Source organism: Chamaea fasciata, unplaced genomic scaffold (assembly GCF_029207755.1).
Source record: "Chamaea fasciata isolate MVZ Bird 193981 ecotype frontalis unplaced genomic scaffold, bChaFas1.0.hap1 SCAF_2, whole genome shotgun sequence".
NCBI classification, from domain to species: Eukaryota; Metazoa; Chordata; class Aves; order Passeriformes; family Sylviidae; genus Chamaea; species Chamaea fasciata.
Genome location: NW_027094087.1, coordinates 17,805,894 through 17,832,379, shown reverse-complemented (window position 1 = coordinate 17,832,379; position 26,486 = coordinate 17,805,894). Strand labels below are relative to the sequence as shown.

Genomic DNA, 26,486 nt, shown 5'->3' with positions numbered 1-26,486 from the left:
TGTTTTATCCCAGAGGTGGGACAGACTCCACTAATAGATCCAAAGAACACACAAGGATATCTTTCTAATTTCAATAAAAGACAGAGATTTCACCAGGGAAAAGCAAATGGTAGGCACTGTCAGTTGGAATCAGTGGTGAAAGAGAGGTGAAGAGATGGAGAAGGGGAAAGTGAAAGCCTAAAATAAACCACTAGCAGGGAAACAGAAAAAGATCAAAGGATGCAGAATCGAGACTAAAGAGGAGTGCTAAAATGAAGACAACACACAACAGGTGATGAATTGAAGACCATCAACTCCAAACCCTTTATTGTGTCATTATTCCCAGTAAGTACACCAAAAGTGAAATAGACAGAAAAAAGCACAGAAAAACACGTAGTACAGAAAAATAAATACACATTTATGAGTATTTTTAGGCGTGAATGAAATAACATACAAAGCCATGTGGTAAATGGAAAACTTTCTCCAGATTACATAGAATAAAAGGCAGTTACTTTCAGATATGAAGTACTGGAGTGCCCAATATTGAGACGTGAGGGTGCTCAGAATGAAGACAGCACAAGAGTCTCTGCTTGTAGAACATGCAATTGACAACCTGACACGACACAGATAATTAAAAATCGACTACTGCAGTGCTATTTTTTGTGCTGGTGCCAGCTACTCCTTGCACTAAATGAGAGAGCCTGTGGGGAAAGGGAAAAATGTCCAATATCACAGTAGATATGGCACATAACATGAATATGAAAACAGCACAGGAAACTTTATTACAGAACTATTTTGATTACAGAACTGGTAATATCAAGATGCCTAAAAGCAAAACCCCTTACACAGGTATTTCTTTGCATGAATTAAATACAAAAATCTCCATTTTTTTTTACAGTAAAGAGAGATATATGTTTTAAACAGAAGTTTAAACAAACACCAATTTATTTGCTAGTTCCATTAGCCACTATCCATTATCATTTGGAAAAACACTGCCACGAAAGAACACAGAACATGCCGTCAAAATGTCCATGTATTTATTTGCTATGCAACCCAGCGTTCAGCTACACTTGTCTTAGAATAACATATTGAAACAGTACATTTTTCCACTGAGAGAAAAAAATAAAATCAGTATTTACATACTCTGGATTCTGTCACATAAATGCTAAAGATTAATTCACCATTTTCTGCAGACATGTACCTCATTTACACCTTACTCTGGTGAGCAGCTTGATGTATTTCCCTCCCATTCTACCATTTGACAAAGTCAAACTGGCATTTATCAATTTAGTTATTAACATGCTTGGCATTTCCTATGAGAATTTGTTTACTCAAGCACTTTCTGGTAGAAAAGGAGGAACAAAACCCAAACAACAAAAGCCCTCCCAACATTTACTTACCCCTTCCCCCTTCCCCATGACCAAGAGATTTAAGGGAAAAAACCCATGTCTGCAAATTACTTTGACATTAAAAGCTTTTAACCCATTACACTTGCAGTTTCTTTCCCAACTCAGTTTGTAAAACTCCCAAAAAAACCCCTTAATTCAGCAGCTCTGATAACATATTTTTTTTTGTTGCTGACCTTTCTAAACAATAACTGCATTATGTAAAAAGGCAACCAAACTGCATATGCTGTGTACAAAGCTGGCAGTCACCCCTGTAATTTAGCTCACTTAACAGAATACATAAAGCACAGGAAACAGAGCCCTACAAACTCAGGTTCACTGTTTCTGCACTTAGCTTGCCACCACTTAGTTTGTGAATTATTGCAATCATGCTGGCGTGTTTGTCCAATTCTTCCTTCTGCAGATTTACAAGCGCTTCTTTTTCTGCCAAGCATCCTTCCAACTGGGATTTTTGGACTTCCAGAGAAGATGCCTGCAGAAACAAACAAAATGTTATAGTTTCCTCCATTACCAACTTAAAAACACACAATACTGTGAAAGCTGAGTGGCCTGGTGGTGAACTTAAGCAAGTAATTAAAAAGCAGCTTTAAAATTACAAGCTTGTTTCAGAAATCTCCCTCAACTGTGCATCACAGTTGGTGCACAGGAGTGATTACAGCTACTGCCACAGTGCAAAATGTTGGATACCATGGGAAAGCACCAACTCCTTTGTTATCATTGTGCTACCATCTACATTTCATTTCAAGCACCACACCAGTAAATATTTACTGACAACAAAAAAATATATTTGCTATATACTGGATAATATGGCCTGAAGAGATTAAGTTTTTGCTTCCAGGAAATGGAAATACAGTAAATGTGTTTGTCAGACTGCACACTTAGCATTTGCTGATTAGTTTGCACGTAAAATCAATCTCTGCCTTGTGATTTTAGAGGGAGCTTTACCTGCAGTCAAGGACATGTAGGCTGTACTCAAGCTTGGGGTATTTTTTTGTTTGTTTTGTTTACATTACCCTGTTAACTTGGTATAGCCATAGTGGTCTCTCTTTGAAAAAATACACTTTTTCTTGGAAAGAAAAATGGTTTTTTGTTAGAATTTCAATGATCAAAAGAACCTTAGGTGCATTTTGGTGCATACATATGTACCTTAATTCAATGTGAGAAAGGGAGGGAAAGCAAGCTGACCTACATTTTCAGTAGTCAAAAATCCCGAAGAGGAATTTGTTACACTCTGTTATTTAACACCATGCCACAGGTTTGGTGGGTTTTTTCCCTTCCCAACATTACATACTCATACACCATGCCTCACAGAGTCTCCTTAGAACTTGATCCTTACTTAAAACTCAAGAATTATACAATTAAAGTTGAGAGAATTTGTTCTTGTCCACTACTACATCAGCTACTCTAGGGTCTTTAGGTACTTAACCACCAAAAAACTGATTTACCAACTCTACCTAAAACTCCAATCGCAGGAATGCAGGCGCAAATAATTCTTACCTTGACATTCAGTTCCTCCCTTGCTTGCTGTGTTTCACTTAATTCCCTCCTAAGAATATTGATGGTTTGTTCCATATCTGTTTTTTCTTTCTGTTGAGTTTTTATTTTTTCTTCCAGAACATTTATAGTCTGTTGCAAGGCTTAAGAAAATGAACACACTAAAAGATTAGATGCCAAACTTAGAAAACAGATACTGCATTAGCCTGGGAAACAAGGGGCTTTTTTAATTAATTTTTTTTTTAGACTCAACATGGCTGCTAATTGGATAACTGAGTAGTGCCACCTACTGCTAAATTTTAGTGGTTGTTTCCAGTCATTTGCAGAGAGAGTTAAATTAAGCTCTTCTAATTTGCAGTTCCTACAGAAAATAGTTCTAATGGACATGTTGCAAGAAGATCCTGAAGGGACACAATATGCACTATGCAGAGATTCAGTGAAGTATGAAAAATCAACTTCATGCATCCTTTCTAAAAAATTAAAATTAGTTTCATTCAACTATTAAATTATGTATCTGTGGTCAACTTCAACGCTTTACAAATTGCTCAGGAAGATACAGCAGCTTATCTAGAGCCCATAATAACAACATCTAGTTAATACAGTTAGTTCTCTAGCTTCAGTGACCTTTAGGTAGGTGACTTACTTGCTATTGTGCCATCTCTCTCCTGTAGCTGTTGCTGTAATTCGTTTCTGTGATCTTCACTTTCTATTAACTGTGCAGCAGTCCTAAAAGTGCAGAGAAATAAATTTTAATGATTAAAATGAGATATGCCACCATTTCCCGTCCTAAGAAGCTAAAATGATTTTTGTATTATTTCCAACTGCTGTCAAGCGCTTCAAATCATCACACCTATGAATGTGCAAGGTGTAAGTAGAGAGATCTTATTTCCTTCCTGTCACCATGACACAGTCACTGCCTTTCTCTGATCATGGTAGGAAATAATGAAAAGGCTGATACCTGGAGCACGAAGCCCAGAAACTGGTGCCTTTGATCACAGCCACAAATAATTGAAAATACTGTGGAAGAACTAGAATTGTCATTCAATACAAGTAAAAATCTTCTGCTATTGGTGATTAAGGATGCTGGGGTTTTAGCTCTCACTATGCTCCTGAAGAGACAATGCAATTAGTAAAACCTGTTTCAGGTATTATCCCTGCAAGGCCATCTTATACAGAAAAAATACCATTCTGAACATCTCCTGGATTGTTACACAACACTTCAAAGCAAGCACACCATAAGACAGTGCCATAGCTTGTGTACAGGTCTGCCTCAGTTCTCACTAGTTTGGGTAATGCTCAGTTTCCACACCCATTTAGTACAGAGGCACTGCCATCTACCAGCAGTACAGCTCTAACATGAGCACTTTACACTCTCCGAAGCTAATCTACTTTTTCCCTTACCAGCCAAATTTCTAAGGCATATTCTGTTTGCCACTTGCCTTGCCTAGATGGCATCTGCTGTCACTTCTGTTTACTTGCTTATTACTGCCTATCTACCAGTGTCTAAGCTGCAGCCTCTAGCAAGAGGGAGGGATATGTGTTTCCACAGTCTCCATTTCTGTGGCAGTTCAAGAGTATCTGCATAGGAAACTATTCCTCCAGACTGGCGTTAACAAGGGTCAACTTTCATCAGAATATCTCCCCAGTTACCCTGAGCTGCATATTGCACCATTCCATGTAAGTAACCAAATTTATTCAGTAGCAAACTAATGTATCAGTATGAAAATTTCCCATCTGAATCAGAACACAAGGCAGTGATTGGGACTGCTCTGATTACTGACAAGGCAAGAGCCTGGAAGGGTGAACTTTGCAAGTAAAACCAAGAATAGCATTTCAATTCTCAACTGAATACAAGGCCTGCCTATAAACATATTTTAAAGACATCTTCCGAAAAGTTATGTATTAAATAAAATCTGTCAAAGAAGTGCCCTATATTCCCTTAGTTACATTGGTGAAAGGTATATCAGACCTCTATTTTAAGCCATCAAAAAGGAAAAATTACAATTACTCCTCAAGAAGACATAGGCAATGCTAGTCTTATAGTTGAAGAAGATGTTTTATACCACAGGCAGAATATCACTCATCACGACTTCTAATACAACTTTCAAATGTGTTCATTTAGTAGGGATGGTTGTTTTGTTGGTTTTTTTTTTCCCCCAATTTGACAACATTTTAAGAGAAAACTTGCTGGCCAAAAGAGAATACATGGAAATCTTTGGGTGATAAAAGCATTTAAGAATTCAACGACAACCAAAATAACACCTCCACACTCTGCCAAGTGCACCTAAGAATTGGGCCATCATCTTTCTCTTCCTACTATTGCTGAAGTCTGTCAATATTCCCTCATCATTTCCAACCAATTAAGGAGCAAATAAACCACCAAAGTCAGTACTACAGATTCTTATCCAACATAAATGTACAAACCAACCCTGAAGCATCTTTGGCTTTCTCTAACTTCACTTCTCAGATGCTACTTAAAGCACAGTTGAAAAACTGAGACTAAAGTGCCATTTAGTTTTACTGTTTGACTTGCTTTAAAAAGACTGAACTGAACTTACCTGTCATTCTGCTGCTTGAGTGATTCATTTAGTTTCGTCATTGCTTCCACTTGTTTATTTAGTGAATTGCATGTTATCTGTAGACCTTTATATTGTCTTTCAGTTGTTTCACACCTACAAATGAAATGTAATTGCTTTTGAAGAGAGCTTTTACTTTAATAGCTTGCCAAATAAAAATATTTGACATGATCTGTGCAATCATCCCACCCAAGCAACAAGCAAGGTGGTTTTGGAAGCTGAGTGTTTTTTGTTGACAGCTGGCTGTTAGTGTGTTAGATTTTCTGATTTTTTTTTTAAATTTTTTTTTTTTTTAAGTGAACTAATTAGAATCACAGAATCATTTAGGTTGGAAAAGATCCTTTAAATCACTGAGTCAACTATTAATCCAGCACTGCCAAGTCCACTACTAAACCATGTCCCTAAATGCCCCATCTACCCACTTTTTAGATACCCCAGGGATGGTGACTCAGCCACTTCCCTGGGCAGCCTGTTCCAATGGTTGACTTGGAAGAAGGAAATAGACAAACAAACCAGCCAAGCTTCAGAGGATCCTTTGCTTCCTGATCATTAATACTTTAGGATATGTAATCTCCCTCCAGCAGAAAACTTTTAGGAATTGACAAAACTATAAATACCTTTAGAAATTTGCAAAGAGCTAATCTATATCAGTTTGTGTATGTCAGTCATCTTTAAAAGGACCCTTTAAGTTAACCTATGACCTTCTTTGACCTTGTCTTCTCGTACTAAAAACTGAACATACTGAAGACAATGCAGTGTGTAATTAATACAGGCTTGAGGCAGATTTCATGCTTTAAGCAAACATTTTCCTACCTTCTTACCAAATGGAAAATTCTATCCCCTGGTGTCAATTAATTGACTGTTTTTAAGAAACAGCTTATCTGAAGTATGAAGGTTGTTTTAAAAATTAAATTTTTGTTTTAGAAACATATTGTAAAGATTTGAAAGTTTTGTTCCTAATTTGAAGAATTTAAATCTGTTAGATACTAGATTGAGACTGATTTATTTCCCACGAGTTAAACAATAAATGTTCACAAAGTGTATGACTGCATACCATTCAAGGAAAAATGGAGACACGTCCACAATGACCATACTAGGCACTTATTCAAGAAATCTAGAAATGGAAAAGTTTTATAGTTTCCTCCCTCAATGACTCTTTTATTGGCAGCAATATGCTTTCAAAATTGTCTAATAATGCTTGCTCCCATTATTAAGCAAGAAAGTTGATCTCAGTGTTATCAGTTTCTTTGCCTTGCTGACACCTAGTGACCAGACCAGCTCATGTGAGTTGAGAAGTCAAAGCTCTTTTAAGCCTTTATTCTTCCAAAGCACATTCTATTTTCAAGTATTTTCTATCTTTAAGTACTTTCTGTGTCTCACATATTCTTTTTAGTTAAAGATCCCAAAGAAAATAACACTTACAAATAATTCAGGACATACAATGTGCCTTCTTCCTCTGTACTTCACTTTTACCTAATTTAAGTCAAATTTGGCACAGACTTGACCAACGATGCCAAGACCTACATTATGCAAACATACTGATATTGGCTGTTTCTGCAGAACTCTTGCAAGCATGTTATCAAGACAGCACGTAAGATCAAAGACAGATACTGAGAGCATGGTACAATGCTAACAGAAACTAAGCACTGTAAGTTCTGTGTCTTAGAGAACAATGCTCCTTTTTAATACAAAGCTTGTGCTATTTCCTGAACTGGACCTTCAGCACCTCATTCCACTGAAAGCTGAATGTTAATATATTAATAAATTTAACTATGTTAAATGTAACATAAATTTAAGTTCCTGAACAACTTAAGTTAACCTTATTGACAAGCATATAGAAGGAAAAAAAAAAAAACAGAAAAAAGAAAAGAACTTTTCACTTAAAAACTTGTCATGGCAATGTAATGTTGCTTTTCTAATGTGCCTAGATGTGCCTAGCCCAGTAAAGGACATCATAACTCTTTTCATGCAAAATACTTGTTTAGAGATCCTACATGTCTTACCTCTGAAGAAGATCAAGATAGGATTTTTTTAGTACTTCATGTTCTTCAGCAACCGCCTGCAATTTCCTGTTGTGCTGAAAGAGCTGTTCAATATCAGTCTGTGCTCTTTCAGATTCTACCTGTTGAGCTTTCAGCAAATCGTTAAGTTCTTCATTTTTTCGTTCTGCATCCTTCAGCATTGCAGCCAGAGTTCTTGCCTTTGAGTGGACAGACACCCCCCAAATAAAAAGAAAAAAAAAGCCACATACGTTAAAGGGAATTCTGTTTCTCAAGTTGTATTAGGCATGCTTGAGGCCATAGATCTAACACCAAAATGTCACCAACTACATTAAGAGAATAAATTCTCTCACCTAATATTAACTACAAATTAACCTCAAATACAGAACCCACAAAAGCAAGCTTTATTTGAAAGTTTACCTCTGACTAGTGAATCAAAAGGCACAGACAGGAAATTGTTCTTTATATATCAGAAAATTTTATAGAGAATTCTAGTAAGTGGGTTTATTAATTTTTAATATTGCTGAATTAACGCTAATGGTTAACAAACAATAATGAGCAGAGTAGGCTGGTTTTGTCGACTTCCTGTAAGGGAAAGGACATTAAAGAAAACTGTGCCAAAGAACAATCCAGAGGAAAACAAGATGTTCATGGTGAAAATTGAGACTGCCCTAACTTGCAAGCACAGCTAACAGATAAGCAGTATAGTTTCCACATGTGATCACAGTTAAAGTTCCCCAGTCAATCACTCAGTCCCACCTCAAAGCTCCTCTACTCACCTCAGACTCAGCCTGGGCTCTCTGACACCGGTACTGGGCCATCAGCCTCTCAGCCTGAGCCAGAGCTACTGCCTTTACTTCCAGAAGATCCTGCAGCCTTGTTTCTTTAGACTGCATACAGGGAGAACATTTCTCATTAACATTTTCTGAAAGTACGAACTGCAGCACCCCCAAGGACATCAGGTTGTACTCACTGCTAACGCCGACAGCTTCTGCTCGTAGACATCCATTATGTCAGATATCCTCACATCAGCCAAGGGCTCCTTCATCTGGGGAAATGTTCTCCAATTACCAATACTGGAAATTTCTATTTACTTACACAGGTAAGTGTGCCTAAAGGGCTCAGTGGTTTTGTGAACTACACCTGCCACTAGGCTTTTTGAATTCTCATTTTTGTATCTGAGGCTATCTACACAAAGATATCCACCTGACCCTTGAGAAAAGTTTGTGAGCAATTGAAATGGTTAGGCTTAATAGGAGTCATCTGCAGAAGACTATAGTCCACCATTATAAAAAGGTAAAATCACCATTCTAAAATCATTCTCCTTGGTCTAATCTTTGCTGGAGAACTAGTAGGCCTCTCATAGGACACCTAAAATAATCTGCCCTAACATTATCAGCACAAAATGCATATGGTTAAAACTTCTTGTTCATACTCTGCGGCCTTCTCAAAATACAAATTAAGAGAAGAGGCCCAGGAAAGTTTTTCTAGGATACTGGAAAGGATACTACTGAGGACCTACAAAATCTAATTTGTTAACCCAGTGACTTACTAGGGGAAATGCACCATGTATGGCACAAGAAGTCCTAAGTGTTTATTAAAGTATATGCCTGAGTCAAGTGACAATGCTACTTAGTGATTTCAGGGTATTTTCTCTTAGGCAGTGCTGCTGTAACACCAGTTCTGAGCAGCTGTTCAGATGCTAATGCACGACCAAGTGCAAACTATGCCAGCTATTCATACATTGAACACCTACAGAAAAGCCACCACCTCTGCACCATCCTGAACCACTATGTAAGAATGCTTTTTGCAAATTAACAGGAGACCCTGTGTAGCTCCAGTTCTCAGTTCATTTTTCTGTCCTTAAAGTATGAAACAAGCAGTTTATTTTCCTGCTTGCAAATTTAAAATATCTAAAGGACATAGAAATGACTCTAGAAATGCTCTCTTAACAGTGATACTATGAAAATTGCTTTATAAATTATGTTTTTAGAAACATTTGAGCTTCACACAATACATAGACAGAACTCAAGTATTTTAAGTGAATGCCTATATTGCTTTTGAATTACTAATTAGAAGGTCTAAGAAAAGAATCACTCAACAATTCATCAATAACTTTCTCCCCTGAAAAAAAAAATCGAAGCAGGTTTACAATCTGTCACATTACTGGAAGCTGCTGCATTAGTGCTGTGTAGGCACCTGTGGTTGCTTTGATTTACATTAATATCCACAGCAACGCACCCACAGACTGTCACATGCAGTCCTGAAAAGGATGATCAATGGGAGCATCCAGTGGCAGAGTAAAAAGTAAGCCAAGGAAGACTCACCTGACCTTTTTCACTGTTATTCTGGCATCTGACTGGAACTGGTAGCTCTCGAAGTTTCACTTTAATCAGTTACAACAAAGAGATAAGAGTTGCAAAGCTAAGGCTGGAGGCAATACCACTAATACAGATATCAAGCTGTTATCAAGAAACTTTCTATACCTTTTCCCAATTTGCATACTGTTCTTTGAAGCCAAAAGAAAATAGAATCAACATCTCTCAGTCTAAAGCAGCTACAAAAAAGGTAACTTATTTTGAACAGAAAAGGGAAAGAGGAAATATATTCAGTATCTGCCAGGAAGGCCCAAAAAGCAGCATATGGTATGTGGTGCCTAGTTGGGTATCTCATTCACAGTGAAAGCTGCTGCAGAGGGAAGTTAAAACTGCCTACTGAAATAATAACAGCACCTTTCCAAGAAGGCCACAAAAGCTGAACTGCAAATGTGTCATGGGTTTTGTAAAGAACATGTTATTCTGTTCCATCTGGGTGGAGGAGAATTGCTTATCTTTGCCCAAATGGGTCAGTGTCGCTTATCAGATGGTGGAGTGTTACTTATCTCTTCATTGTTTCACTACTCCCATGGGGATATCTTCTGCTAACGGACCATTAAGAGCTCACCAACGACATGACACATTACATTGTACTATTGTAAGATGCTCCACACAGGGAGGAGGAGCCAAACCATCTTAACCTAGATAAAAAGGAGCCACAGTGCCACTAGGTATCCAGTTTTCCACTGGATCCCTGGAGGAAGACCGGACCCATCTCACCATTACTGAACCCTTTTTCTCCAACAGGACCATCTCTATTCCAACAGAACCACATCTGCCACTCCAGGAGGGCTTACTTTGGACTGCTTCCAACACCCCGACCAACAGGGTGTCAGGTTGTATTTCTGACTCTGTCAGGGTTTTCTAGGATTTCTTGTTTGTTTGTTTGCTTGCTTATTCTCCTGTACTACAACATCTGTATTTTTATATCCCTAGTGAAGAACTGCTATACCTATTCCCAAAATCTTTCCCTGACAGCCTTTTAATTGCAAATTTATAATAATTTGGAAAAGGGGGGAGGGGCTTACATTTCAAGGGAGACTCCAACCCTCCCTGGCAGATACCTGTCTATCTAAACCAAGACAAAATGCTAGAGTCAGCTGTCAGCTACAGCCAACAAAAGGAGAATGCCAGTATGAGTGTTTAGGCACACAAGAGATGCACCACACTTCCCTAAAGCAGCTCAGCATCTCTATTCTATTACAGGCTATTTCTTAGGAAGCAGAGGGAGGAGGTTCCTTTTATGTGTCCCAGCAAGTCTGTGCAGCTGGACTGTACCTGGCTCCTGCCTCCCCATCTGACAGCTCAGATGACTGTGGGCAAACCCACTGGAGAGGGCTGTCAGTAAGGAGCCCTGCCTTCAGGTGTAGCTCAACATACATAGGATCTCTGAATTCTGCTCAGGAGCTCTGTAAAAAGAGCACGTTCCAAACAGACAGGAATCTAAACCAAACCTAACTGTTACACACACAGTAGTCTGACACTTGGATTTTAATTTCCATCCCTCCCAGTAAAAAAGTGTCAAATGTTTCACAAGCATATATCAATTCTACTAACCTCTAGTCCAGAATGAAGTTTCTGTATTAATTCCTCAATATTTGAAGTTTTGGATTCATTACTTGAAAGATAGGATGAAGAACATCTCACTGAAGTAGTGTTGGTCACAGGTGACTGCATTTGGATTCTCTTTGCTGTGTGCTGCATTTCTTGTTGTCTGTAGGCATTATTTGCTGTAATGCTCTCACCCAGCCTGTATAAGCAAAAGGCTATTAATGACACAAGCTGCTACAAACAGCATTGCAAGGGTTGAACAGGAGAACAATTTCATAAAAAATTTACAGTCACATTTGCATTATCACACATTACGAAGATATGTGCTGGGCATGTGCTCAAACTGGGCAGAGATACAGAAAAAAGGAAAAAAAAAGTATAATGGCTAACCTTTAGAGACAAATACAGAATCTCATCAGAAAGGGCATAGTGCTCAGGTCCTTTTGAACAACAGATCATATCTCTTATGAACCTGAAAAACAGGTTATCTCACCTGTTATTATTCAGATATATAAATATAAAACTAGGCCACTGTTTGTCTCAAAGAAGATTGAGAAAGTACTTAGTAAGAATTTTTATTTGGCATAAAAATAAGATTGAATCAAGGAAAGGCAGAGTGGCCAATAAAGCTCATTTTTTCCTTGTCCGCAATTCTATTTTACAATACTGTATTGCATACAGCACATTTGATTTTGTAAGTTTTAACCAAAATTTAAGTATGCAGATATAAGTGCAATCTATTTAAATCTGTATAGGGAAGAGAACTCAAAAGCTTAGAAAAAAGTAATTTCAGCACCTATATTCCACTGTCTGTATGTAATTTGTGGCTGGTATTTTCAAGGCAGGTACCAATAACATTTCAAACAAGAATGATAAACGAAAAGAGCTGATTTTAGAGGCACCAGTTATAAATTTTTTGCTCTTGATAAATGCCTTACTATCTTATTACTTCTTGATAAATTACTAAGCTAAGCCAACCACTTCACTGAAGTGCTGTCTCAATTGCTTCCTAAGTGAACAGAGCCTATTTTTAGCTTGCATTTATAGACATGTTATTTGCCTGTTCCATTGTACAATTCCAGACATATTTGATTCTACAGATCCTTCATTCTTTCAGCCAGACAATTCATTACTGGCCATTATAACAATGTTTTTTATATCCACAAACCTATATAATTATAGAATAATTAAGGTTGAAAGGGACCCATCTACAGACCACCTAGTTCAACTCTCCTGCTCTTAGCAGGCAGCCCAGGACTATGCCTTGTAATTTTAACTCTCTCAAAGGATGAAGACTCCACAACTTCTCTGGGCAACATTTTCCAGTTTGACCTCCCCTTACAGCAAAAGGGCTTCTTTTCTGATATTTAAAGAAATCGAAAAGGTTTTTTCTTATATTTCAGTTTGTGTCTCCATCTGTTCTGTCAGTGGATACCACTGAGAAGCCTGGCTCCTTCTCTTTTGTTCCTTTCTATCAGACATTTCAAAACACTGATAAGAACCCTGCAAGTCTTCCCAAAAGTAAGCAAGGTCAGCTCTTGCAGTCTCGCCTTGTGTAATACACACTCACACCTCTTCCCTAGACTCCCTTTAGGATGTCCATATCTCTCTTGCACTGGAGAGCCCAGGCCTGAACCCAACACTACAGGTGTGGTCTCACCACAGCTGAGCAGAGGGGAATGATCACCCTGCCATCAGGATTCGTCCAAGTGCAGCTCAGGGTGCTACTGACCATCTTTGCCATTCTTGAAGACAGAAGTTACATTTGTTTTCTCCTAGTCTTCAGGAACCTCTCCCAGTCACCATGAATTTTCCAAGACATTCTGGAGTGGCCTTGGAATGAGAACAGACAACTCCCCAAGCATTCAAGGGCACATCCTGTCAGGTCTTCACTTCAGTACACCCAGTTAGTTTAGATTTTCCATAACCTGACCCTGTGCCACGCAGTAAATGTCTTGCCTCCTCTAGGCTTTCCCACTGCTCTCAGGGACATTGCTCTGCCTTTGGGAATCAGTGAAGACCAAGCAAGGCATTCAGTATGTCAACCTTTTCCATGTCCTTTGTCAACAGGCCTCCTCCCTGCCCCATCAGCAGAAAGGCATTCACTTTCAGGTCTGGCTTTTGCTGATGATGTAATGGTCTTTCTTGTTGCCCTGACATCTGTCAGGTCCAACTCCAGGTTGCGATACAAATTAAAATCTTTCTTTTTTTGTATTTTATTACTTTTACAGAAATAAGGACTCCATCAAACAGAGTTTCTCAATACTTTTTCCATTGTTAAAACCACCTTAAATACTCCCTGAACTGCCACCTGCCTGTGTCTTATCCTAATCTGTTCTTTCTTGGAAGCTACTGCAAAAGGGTGAGCAAAGCTTTAGGGACTGAGAAGTGGCACACCTGACAGAGTTCATTAGAGAGAAATCTGACAGTCAGAATGTTAGATGCACCCTAAGTTCCAAGCACAGACTTCAGACAAATGAGCACCTAGGGACAGGAGTCAATCGCTCCTCTGCTCTCTATGCCCTGACATAAAATGAACACCATCAGCATTGTGATGGCTTCTTCTGGCCTCCAGGATCACTGCTGTCTCATAAAGCAGAAGCAAGACAATTTTTTAAAAGTTTCTGTCTCTGATGAGCTGGAAATAGTACTCCAAAAAACATGCATATCACTAAGTCCATAAAAATGTCAAATCTAACCAGAGTATCACAAAAATACTTACGCTATGGCAGGAAAATCTGGTAAGGGTGCAGCCTCAAACAGTATTTTAAGCCCCAACTGGACTTGCTCTCCATGGTTTGATGTAAAAGCTAGTGTCAAAGGTGTAATCAAGCGCTGATCCTAAAAAAGAAATTAATTTAGTCAAAGCAAAATAGAGCAGACAACAACAAAAAAACCCACAAAACATGGACTATCAAAACATCACAATATCAAGGCCCATGAGCACAGAAATGCTTTATTCAAAACTTAAGTTACCTTCTTAAAGTTTCCCCTTCTAAGTTTCTGAACCTGAAGTCCATGGAGGACAAGTGATTTAAAAAATAGTCTATATACTTCTGAGTATTTGAAACCATGTTTTACATTAAAGGCAACACAACAGGCAAAGAGGCTAGTTAATTCCTGCAAGTTTTCAAGTGCTTGATACTCAACATAAAAGGTCACTAGCTGAAGTTAAAAAGATTAATCATGGACTGTAAAACTCATTGTTACCCATTAAATTACACAATTCCCATTCTAGAATGAAAAATCTCTAAAAGAGCAAGAAGTGTTTGACTGTCTGGATTGCTTTTCCATCTATAAAGTAAATTATCAAGGTATCATGTGACTAATAGGTACCAGAAACTGTTTTGGCCATGCTAAATTCCAAATTAGATGTACATATTTAATAGTAACCAACCCCACAAAGAATTATATTGTTGTGGTAATTGTTTTCTAGTTTTCTACCATTAAACTGAAATCATAATGCAGTCTTAAAAGGATAATTCTTAACCAGGCAGCTAAAATATGATTTCATATGCATTACCAAAACAAACGACTGCAAGTAAAAGCAAACTACTGTTATTTTAGAATAATTAAAAGTGAAACAACCTTTAGGAATAGTGCATAAGGGACTGTATTTTCCTAGAAGCTTTGCCACTTCAGAGATAAACATGCAAAACATTTTTAACTAAAACTACTGTAGTGTAGTGACACTTTATTTCCCAGATACACTTCATAAAACATTTTAAAATCATACCTGTAACATTTTGTAGAAGCTGTCCTTCATGCCAGGTACATCCTGCCGCAATCTGCTCATAAGATCAAGCATTTTCAAAATAATATCAGCAGCAAGTTTGCTTTTAAACATCCAAGTAGAAAAGCAAATTGAGTGGAAAAAAAAAAAAAGTGAGTTGTCAAATCAGCACTGACAAATTCAGTCAATTTAAAAATAATAATAAATACCTTCAAAAAGAAAATAAATATATCTAGCAAGGCAACAATGCTAGAACCAAAGAGATCATATTAAGTTCCCTGGACGCGTGCCTGAGCATCTCCAGCATGCCAAGGATGGCAACAACGAAGACCAAAAACACCACTTCCAGGCTGAAAGTGAGGAGGGTTTAATTATAGGTCCAATTATATTTCACTGGGTTCTGGCCATGTAACTTATAGCTATATTGACTTTTAGATATAATGACACTGAGCTGAAGGAATGCGTATTTAATTTGCAGTGCAACAACTGCCCCCCATAGTGATGTGTGATATTTTAGAACTCTGCATAAAATCAAAATGAGAATCACATGCCATGAGCAGCTCTAAGTAAGCTTAAACTCGGATCAGCCTGAAATACTGCATGAGGTTTAAGGTCATTGTTCCACATAAGTGGATCTCCAGCTTATGCAAAAACATTATCTGAATGAACTGACCAGAAAGATTACTTTTTATTTCACAAAATACTAAGTTTGATTTAATACCAATACTCATTTATATGCATTTAAATGGTACTTTCAACTAACACATTCTTTCCATTGCAACAATATCACAACTTTCACATCAGGCATGCTTAATTTTATTTTAGATAAATATGTGTGCTCACCACATTTTAGAGTCCACCGATTTTGTCCCAAAACCAGTATCAATCCCACTATAAGGAAACTGGTGTTCTATCAGACATGTGCATTGGCTGGCAGTCAGCACCTTCGAGACATGCATTTTCAGTGTGTCATCTCTGCAGAGCAGTAGGCAGAGTTAAGAATAAATTCAATATACCTATGCCTAGGTATTGGCAACAAAAGGCAACATTTTGTAATAATAAGCTAGGGCAAAAGCTAGGGCATCAAAGCACAAGAGCCTCTAAAAATACTTTTAACACCCAACAAAATAAAGCACTTAAATCACACCCAACTCACAAGTCAAATAAATTTCACTTTTCAGTCAATACACACACTTACTGGAAACAGAGAAGGGAAACCTCAATAAAATGGGTGGCATAAAGAAACATGGTGAACAAAAGACAGAGACCAGGCAGTCCCTAATACAAGGACCAGTTACCTAGAAGTGAGCTAGCAGAGACTTCTCCACAGAAGTCAGTTTAAATGCAGGACTACACCCTGCAGTCATGGCCTCCTTACTTAACTTACTGTGGACACCAACTACTCAATGAGGAGTGTAAAACTGTATCATTCCACACTTTTTTTCCTTGTTTCTCTGACATAAATTTGTATCATATTTGGCTGGGAGCTGCACTTGACTTAGCCAGGCAACAATACTACATGGATCAAGAAGATGGCCGCCCAAACTCCACACACAATTTCAACAGAAAACACTCATCTTTGTTTTTGATCTGCAAAGTGCTTTTGTTCTGTTGAATAGTCACAACATTTTATCCTGCACCACTGTATTACAAAATAATTTCACAGCCATTAGAAAGCTACTTTAGATCTTGCAGGATGACACTCCTAAGTAAAATTAGGGCAGTTATTGTCATTAGAAGCTATTAAAGTGACCCAAGGGGGACACGTCTTTTAACATCTCAGAGCAGATCATGGTGGAAGAATAATAAATCAGCTGCCAATAAGCACATAAAAAGGATATTTGTCAGGACATTAATAGCCTTGACCATTCTTTCACACTTTTTCTTCACTAATAGCTCATCCACAATCTGTTCTGGCATCTGAAGATGATCAAGAAGAACAGGCAGCAAAATATCCATTAAGCGTTCAGCTGAATCACCATTCTTATTGTTAATAACATCCTGTAATAAAGACATTTTATTTTATGTCAACATTGAAACGGGAAGCCAAGCTTACTCTACCCCCTCCTGCACTAATCTATGTTCCTGTTTTCTCAGCCTCTTGCTATTTCAGGTTTGAGATGGCTGACCAGTATCATATTGGAGGCGGAAGTTTACAGGAAACAGAAACAGCAGGAATTTCCTCATTTCTGTAAATCCTAGAAAGGAATCCTGACAGTTTTCTACCTACCTCATGGCTTCATAAACTGCCATGTCTTCCACTTACAACATATACATTTCTAAAATACTGCATGTCTTTGAAAGAATGATTGTTTTATGAACTATGTTTATTTCAACATAACTATTTTACAATGAACTTTATTACAGGTATTTTTGTATGTGCTATTTTTCAAGTCAAATTATGTTAGTTGTTTAAAAATAAAAATACAGCTACTGAGAAGCTCTTTAAACTCAGCTATCAGTCTTGGTACCTCAAAAATCTCTTTGAACAGTTGCAATGCTAAACCTGAACAGTCTTCAGAGCCTTCCAAGGGTTGGTTTGACAAGTGCACCAATGCAACAACAGATGGTTCAATGCTCTTTGAGCGAGTCCCAAGTCTGGTGTTTCCAGAGACTGGCAAGGCAGCTGGTTCCAGTATCGCCTGCCGCAGGGTGTGACGCAGCTCCAGCACAGAGCAGAAGGCAAGCAGCAGCTCTAAGATCTGTGTGAAGTGAAGGAGAGTTCAAATGCTTTTACATCAAGAACTTATACAGAAACTGCAACTCCCTAACACAACTCTAAAGAAATTCACAAGTTCTGTGCAACTCCTCTTAGCACGTGAAAGTTTTCTGAGGAATAGTTTTCTTTCTTTAAAGCCAAGTCAGCAGCAGAAACTGTTCATTGGACTGGTGAAGGCTTGTGACAGTATTCAGTATATTGCTTTCTTTTCCTCGGACATGACTGCTGGCTACTGATACAGTAAAAAGTAACAAACATGTATACACTCAGCATGAAGAAAGCCATCTAAGAGAAAACATTCTTAAACAGGAATGGATGCACATCCATTCTCTGAGCATGCACAAAGAGAAAACCACCCTGGAAAGCTCCTTGTCAACATGTCTCTCTAAATAAACCCAATAAGCAACAACAAAAATCACTCAGAGAGGAACAGTAGCATCTATCATTAACTAGGACGTGTAAGACATTCACAGAAAAAAGCTCCACATCTGTTTCACAGGTATATTCAGCCCCAACATTTTCACATTTTACATTTTAGCCCTTAGTGACAGATAGCCAATGTTTCATTTACATAAGGTAGTGAGACAAAGTTGAATGTAACAGTTCACTGCTTGAACAGAAGTGCCATCTCTTTGTTGAGCTAAGGTGAGAACACTTAGCTGAACATGTCTGAAATTAGCATCAGGGTTCCCTGATCACCCGTTGAAGTTGGAGTAGTATTAATTCAAGGTTTAGAGAGCAAAGTGGGATACACTGCATTTCTCGTAGATCTCAAAATTTCTTATTAGCCAAAGCACTAAAGGTGTTTATGTTGGCTTTTTGTCTTTACATCTGTTGCTTGAAAGCAGACAAACAATCTGGCAAAAAACCTCAACATTACAAATTCAACCTGACAGCCTTTTGAATAACTAGAAAATATAAACTTGGTGAATTCTCTAGGTCATTTAAGAGTCCTGAAGGCAGTGTATTTCATTACCAAACCTTGTACACAAGGAACCTATTTATAACAACAGAAAAGAAATTAGATTAGGATTGTAGCCTCTTAGCCTTTAAATGAAGAAGTATAAGTACCTTGGATGATGAATCAGGATCCCTCCCATGAAGAAGATCTAATACTTGAGCAAGGCAAGAGGTGAAGTGCTTGTATCTACAGCATGCATAGAGAAGAAAAAAAAACTATAAATAAAATTGAAATTCCAGCACATTTAGACACCTACACGAAGTGATAAATGAAAGTGCCCTATTCTCCTTCTTAGCCCCAAACACTTCAAATACAGTGATAGTTTTGATAATTTAATTTCTATTTGAAACAGTACAAGCATTAAAAATATTCCAAGAATGAAAGCAAATTCCTTAAAATAAGCTCTGATTTTTCAGTTTTCTTACTGCTTGATTTAGATTGAAAATCAGCACCTAAATTCCGCTAATGGAATTTGCAGAACTACTAGTCAAACTCTCCACAGAACAACTCTACCACCCCTCCTCACCCTCTAAAAAATTATTACTTCTTAAAACTTCAACCATACTATTCCACTTCAAGGTTATATAGCACTGTAAAAGGCAGGATAGCTACTCATCTTGTGGTCTGGCTACCAACACTGTCCAGACAAAAAATTACAGAACAAGGTGTCAGTATTCCTTCAGTGCCAATGAAAAAAACAAGTTTTGAGTCACACTTCTGTGTCAAACTAGTAATCCAGAAACCCATTAGGTTCAGGTATAGCAGTTATAACTATAATCAACTAGCAACATTCAAAAAGCATCTTGGGATTTTTTTTCCCAGGGTTTGGTTTAAAATTCAAATAGCATACAGCAAAGAAACTGAACTAGACCTTAGGAAAAATACTTTTAGGAAATGAAGTCATACCTGGTAAGATAATCTGCAACTTTAGGGTTCTTCATAAGATCCGTGAGTAGATCAACAGAATATTTTCTTGTTTGAGTATCCCCATTTACAACAATATTGAATATTAACTGAAATGTCTGATGGATATTTCGAGCATGAAAGAGCTGAAAGGAAGCAGAAAGTTATGCACAGGCACGTACTTTTCTGGGTGTCTTGCTTATAAAAATTAGCTGGAATTAGAATTTTCTGTGGCCAGTGTGACAACTGGTTTTAGCTACAACTTAAGAATAGAAACAACTTCAATGACTCACTTACTTTTTCTCCTACTTCTTCATTTAGGGTAAGGCTTGACAGCACCGAAAGTGCAAACACAACCATAGTCAAACTGCTATGGGCCAAGAAACTTATTAAGGTGCGATAGAAACTCTTCACATTATTCTACAGCAAAAAGGAGAAACAAAGGTATTACAAACTCAGCTAATTGACAGGTTTGACATATTTATACATGAGCCATACAAATAATGAATAATACAAAAATAAGTTGGTATGGTAACAGTTGTCCAGGAAAGCAATTTCATTGTTCTACTGCACAATAATGGCATTGATGTAATGTTCTCTTTTCAACCTGTGTAAGGAAAAATGAGAAAAAACACCCCAAAACAACAGAGAACCAACCAAGGAAGAAATTCCATCATTATTTTAAAGAAAGATGAGAAAGTAATTTTGCTAAAGCCTATAAGAGAAAATAGTCACCAAAATTGACTCCCATCCCTTCTCTGAGTAATGATCAGATCGGACAATAGTTTCTCCTTTATTTGCCCCTAGGCTCTCTTCCAAGGTAAACATAACAACATTTGCTTTTATGTAGATTAATTTCTCTTTATGAATTAAAAAATAAAACATTTGCACTGATTTATGAAGACACAGGAACCAAGCAGTTCAGATATTTATATGTATTTGAGGATTCAAGAGCTCTGACATGAAGATCAGTGCTATTTTATTGATTTATGAAAGACCGATCTCCCTCCTGCTAAGGAAAAATCCATCTACAGTTTTTACTTTAATGACATTTAGTTTTTCTAGGGAAAAATGATCAAATTTTAAGGTTCTCTGCACCTTTCAGATGCAGAGAACAGTTGCAAAAACCAAACACATAACACAAGCCAGGGCAAAACCACAGCAATGTACCAAGGGAAAGAGAACACACAACTTTCTGTTTTACTGGTTATTTTCTCCAAAAAGGGAGAAACAACTGCCAATTCAGCAGAACAGGCAGGTCAGGGTTATCATTGCTGAAAGAAAGTGTTCAGGAAGTACTAAGGTAATTACCTAGAGTCAATTAACTCTTACCCTTAAGCCAGAGAATCATGACACAAAAGCAAAGCTCTTACCGAAGATTTTATCTGACTCTGAATAGACAAGTTGTGACGACAGAGGTTTGCCAGGAGTCCTAAACACGGTATTGTTAACTCATCTTCATCCGATTGTCTTAAAAGAAAAGCCCAAAAGATGTTTTCATTGAAGCATCCTCAATTAAATTAGAAGACATTGTAGGATGGGGGACAGGAGAGCTGGGTGGTTGGGGACTTTTATTTTATTTTGTGTCTTGGTGGGAGCTTGTTTTTTAATGAGACACCATTTCACCAGGCAAAGCAAAATTCAGATTGTAATCCATGCAGTGTGGGCAGCTTTTAACTGAGTACGTCTGAAAAAACCCCCGAAGCGTCAGAGATCACTGCTATCAGAGGTCCTTTATTACATATACTTCTAAGATTCATTAGATTTCTTACAAGGGCAATTGAATCAAAATTTTATTAATCTAACAAGTCTGCTCCTAGTGACAAGCATGAATTTCCTCCTGGCTTTTCTCTTTGTTAGCTCCCTGCTCCCAAAGGTGTGGAGGTGGGCTGAGGCCAATTAATATTCCATCACCCAAAGTCCCACAATAACTGCATTTGACAATCTGTAACAAGTACAAGGTTTTCAAAGGAAAGTCTGTACACTTCAGAGCACAGCTCACTCTGGACACTCTGTTAGTACAGTACTCTAATGGCCTTCAGAAAGTTTAGAAACTTAGCTCACTGTTTCCCATAAGAAAAGACACTGAGTACACACTTACACACGACGCATTAGAAACAAAATTAATCCATCGATGTTGGCACCAGCACAAAAGATGGGAACGTTGTAGGTTAGTGTCTGCAGCAACTGAATATCCTGAGGAAACAGAAAGCTGTTCACATACCTGTCCTACACCACCTCAGGAGGGATGTTACAAAAGATGAAACTGAAAGGACAAGTATCAAGACACCACAATTGAATTAATTTTCAGACTCTAACATTAACATAAAAATTACACAAGCTGCTGCCAGCACATTGTAATGTCCTAACAGACTGATATACTTAGTAAATCCCAAAAACATTGTTAAGATTTTATTTTGACAGTGGTGTTACCTTTTCAGCCCATTTGATACCTTAAGTTTTAGCTTTCATATTTTTCAGATTCTGTCCTGCCTTGGTGTGTAACTCTGAGCTTAGCATTAGGTGTTAGCAAGTTCTCCTCATAGGTTAAATAGACAAAACAATCCTTTTCCAGCCCAAGAACCAAGGACACCGTTGCAGCTTCAGGCCCAAAAAGCATAAACAGTGAATTGAAGAGAGCAATCAAGGAGGATGGGACTCCATAACCTGAAAATCTCATTGGACAATATGCAAATGGACCAAAACTTATAAAAATGTGAAACCTCATGACCGGTTGTCAATTTTGTGACCATTTTGGGTCCATCTTGGGTGTAGCCCTGGCCAGGCTCTTGTAGTGCCCAAAGTGTACCCTACTTTATTTTTTAGCTCTCTTTTTTTTTTTTTCAGTCTAGTCTCTGATCCAGGTCAGCCTCTCAAGGCATCACATTCAATTCTCCACCTTTGCTTCACCAGCAAGTTCTCCATTCTGTCCTAATGAAAGGTGTAGAAGTCTAATCAAAATCCAAAAAGGACTTTGCAAGCTCTTGTAGAAAGGATGCTTACAGGAAAACAGATTTGCTTTAAAGACTGCCAACAGATCTAAATGTATCAAAGTCATTCATGCAACACTCTTCTGGCACATAACAGAAGTCAATTAAAAGTCAACAAAAATCACAGAAGAGGTTAGCAGTTAAAACAAAACCTCGCCATTTAGACATCTAAGAGCTCCAAAGTCTTAAGACTGGATCTATCTAGTGACTAAAAAATCTCTCCTGTTGACTGGCCAGCCACTTGGATCCCCTACATCTTGTGGTACTCCCAGTGCTTTGAGAAATACGCAAAACCACAAGAAAAGGGATCTTTACTGGATGCTTGACTTATTTTCCACAGAAAAAGAGCCACAGGACTAGTAAATTAATTTTCTGCTTTTCAGAAAAAGACAAGTGACAATAGGTAACCAGCAAGTACTTGCTGAAAGCTTAGAGGAAAACCTGTGCATATTTGGAAAAAAATACAGAAAACTTTAAGGGCAGGTTAAAATTGGTGAGTTCAAACTGATAGATGTCAGACATTCACTGTAAGCTTTGATTAGTACAGCACCTGGCTTTCACTGGCAGTGTAGCACTGACCAGAAAAAAAGAGGCCACATATGCTCTGCAAACCTCGCATGAAAACAGGCAGCCACAGCTTTGCTTTCACTTGTTCACAGTTACCCCTGTCAAAGTACTGATTAGGCAAAATGATCTCCAGGCTTGTGTTATGAAACAGCTTGTGTCAGGAGAAACAGCCAAATACCTCAACTGGAAATCAATTCTCTGAGCTCTCAAGCAGTGACATTTTAAAATAATTTTTGAAAAGCAGCATTTTATTTGGCTGGTTGTTATTTTTGCTTTGTGGAATTTTTTGGGGTTTTTTTGATTAGAGTAGGTGAGAAGCACAGTAAAATTAAAGAGAGTACAAAGAACTCTATAGATTGTTAAATTCCTGTCATACCCCCCTCATACAGCAAATAAAGTACACTGCTAAAATCAACTTTCCCTTGACACATTATTTCCAATGGAGCCTTTGAAAGGTTATTATATGCATACAGTATAATATTTATTATGCAACAGTAGCCAAAGATAATTAAGCTTTAGTTCCTTTACCTGTAATAAGACTGGGTCACTCAGATTAGTAGAACTTCGATGAACCACTCCTGCAAGCACACTGGTCAGGTTATAGGTGTCCTGGAGAGCTTCTCTAGTCTCTGTGTCTGAAACTGGAATTTAGGAATTATTAGCAAAAACCCCATCTCATACAAAAAGAAACTGCTGCATTAGCTACCAGTTGAAACAGAAGCCAAAGTCTCTGACCAGTTCTGCATGTATGTTTTAAAGGTAGCTACAAACAAATGACAGCTCCTATGCACTTGCCTCTCTACCTGACTTCTGGACATACAGTTAATTACAACACTAATCCATTTTCTTAAGATGCTTGGGTACTGAAAGAATAGTCTACCTCTTACCTACCAAGGTTCAGTTTTGAGATCTTGAAACCTGCACTTCAAAGGCTTAGATCTTAAACTCAATGAGCTCAGTTTCTTGCCTCGTGCTGTGGTGGAAAGGTAGACTCAATTTGATAACTTAGGGTTATCTAGCATTAGTTAAATAAATAAATAGAAGCCAGTTCTGTTTAGGTAACCCTCTAAGAGATGCAGAGCAAAACAAGTAGAGCAATAGATCATTTAGAAGAGGACTCGATTCTTAAAATTTTCCAGACCAAACCCAAGCAACAAATATAACTTTACAGTAATTGTTCCAAAAACATAAAAGGAAGCTCAGAGAGGCTTAAACTCCATGAATCAGAAGAAGATAAACAAGGGAGCATCATAAAGGACTCAAATCTTGAATAACTACTCATATATGATGAGAAACTAAGCAGTGGTGGAGTAACTTTTCCCTGTATATGTAGGTTATGCTCTGAGCACAGAGCTCCCTGGACAATGAAGTCGCATTTCCATGAAGTTGAGGGAGGAAAAAAACCCCAAAAAAGGCATCTCAGGACACAAGCTAAAGGCAGTAGAACCTCTTTTGCAGCCAGGAAACTTGATGCACATAGGCCAGGCTATTGGAGAGCCCACACTGCCAGCAAACACTCCAGTGGGAGAGGTAAACAGAGGTGATGACAGTTGAGGATGTGACATGTCTGCTCCCTATCCCTGCCTGCCATAGCCAGGTTTCTCACTTGATTAAAAAGATAGTCTTCTCCAGCTCCAAAAATACTTTGACAAGTAAGGACAGGAGAATAATTTCTCACCCTACCCAGTGGATAAACAAATTCTGACAAAATGATCATTGTCATTCACAGGGACGACTTCAAACCCCCTTCTCACTACAAAACTTCTCAACAGGTGGCTTAGCCAAGCACTCCACTACAATGAAAAATACTTCATCTCTCACACCTTATGCTTCTTCCAAGACACTAATCATCCATGCCACAGAAGCAGCATCTGTCTTAACTTCCCTTGCCCAGACAAAAGATAAAAAGTTCAGATGCAAACCTTACCTAGCTGTGACAGCAAAGTAACCACAGACGAGGCCAGAGAAGGGTTTATATTAGTGTCCTCCAGGAGCTCTACAAGGCAACTGAGACACTCACTTGGTAGAATCTGGTTTGAAGCAAAAAAACGGGTAAGCTTCAGTCCAGAGATAACCTGGAGATGAAAAGAGAAAAACAACCTTACTTACTCAGCTGCAACAATGTAATTGACACAGAAGTCAAAGCACAGAGTGGTATGAAATAGATTTTGTCCTACTAGACAAACTGAGAATGTAAGTGCCATTCTAAATGGGACATTTATGTTCACATCTGCTGGGGAAAAAAAAAAAAAAGCAATAGAAAAAAATCTGCTTTTCATTCCTTTATGCTTGGAAAGTACCAAATTTATTTATTTTGAAAGAACAACCCAACAGATTGCCCAACACAAACATGCAGCAATCAGCCTGCCTTCCAAAGGCCTGGACAGGGACCCAAGGTGGCACTCCGGGATGATCTGCAGTGGCACTCAGGGCTGTTTTGGGAGCACTCTGTGACTAGGATGAAAAAATGGAACCTGAGCTCGGGGAGCACTATATACGAAGAGGCCAAAAAAGATACACCTTCATGCCAATACAGGCAGACACGATTCATAGTTTGCATAACGGAGACACATAATGTTGGTTTTGTGTATTCCCTCTGAGTCTCTTTCCAAGGGATATAGAGAGGAAAGCAAAGCAAGATACTAACTCTCATATAAACGTTCTAGTAATTAAAATAAATCTGTATTTGAAAAAGGTAACTTGGAGATTAATTCAAAGGCCACCACATAAGTTGTACACAAAGCTGTACCTGAAGATCAGGGAAAGGCACTGGCCCACCTCCTTAGCAGAAAACACGCTTGAATACGTGTTGCACGGAACTGGAAATCTCCAGATACAAGGCCAGTTCGTCATTCACACGCTATTTTTTAAGCTTTGAAATGATTCATGCGGGCCAGAATTTTAGGGAAAAATAATTATTTAAAAAAAAAAAAAAAAAAAAAAAAAAAAAAAAAACCAAAAAAACCAAGCCCCTTGTAACACATACTGTCTGCTTGCCCTGGGTGCGTATAGACTGGCAAACACACCATAAAACCTTACAAAAACGGACACCAAAGCCCCTCCCCGCCCCACTCCCTCCGCGCCCCCGGGACGGGCGCCGCTCCCACCTCCAGGCTGCGCTGGAGGAGCGCGGCGTTGTGCGCTGTCTTGGCGGCACGGTACTCGGCGGCTGCATGGAGCAGGGCTTTCATGCAGCGCGGGGCGTCCATGGCGCCGCGGCCCCTCAGACGCT

General features: G+C 38.4%; 1 protein-coding gene across 1 annotated transcript; it reads right to left on the bottom strand.

The window, feature by feature from the left end:
- Positions 1-279: 279 nt before the first annotated feature.
- CIP2A (cellular inhibitor of PP2A) lies at positions 280-26,486 on the bottom strand. The gene is made up of 21 exons (XM_066175131.1): positions 26,362-26,486; positions 25,182-25,329; positions 23,783-23,895; positions 21,799-21,893; positions 21,071-21,167; positions 19,995-20,117; positions 19,701-19,843; positions 18,905-18,980; positions 17,586-17,816; positions 16,956-17,115; positions 15,958-16,099; positions 15,118-15,217; positions 14,104-14,222; positions 11,388-11,580; positions 8,429-8,503; positions 8,235-8,345; positions 7,459-7,655; positions 5,438-5,551; positions 3,523-3,605; positions 2,883-3,022; positions 280-1,857 (listed from the first exon to the last, which is right to left on the bottom strand). The coding sequence occupies exons 1-21, from the start codon at positions 26,461-26,463 to the stop codon at positions 1,687-1,689; spliced, it is 2,733 nt and encodes a 910-aa protein (XP_066031228.1). The 5' UTR covers positions 26,464-26,486; the 3' UTR covers positions 280-1,686.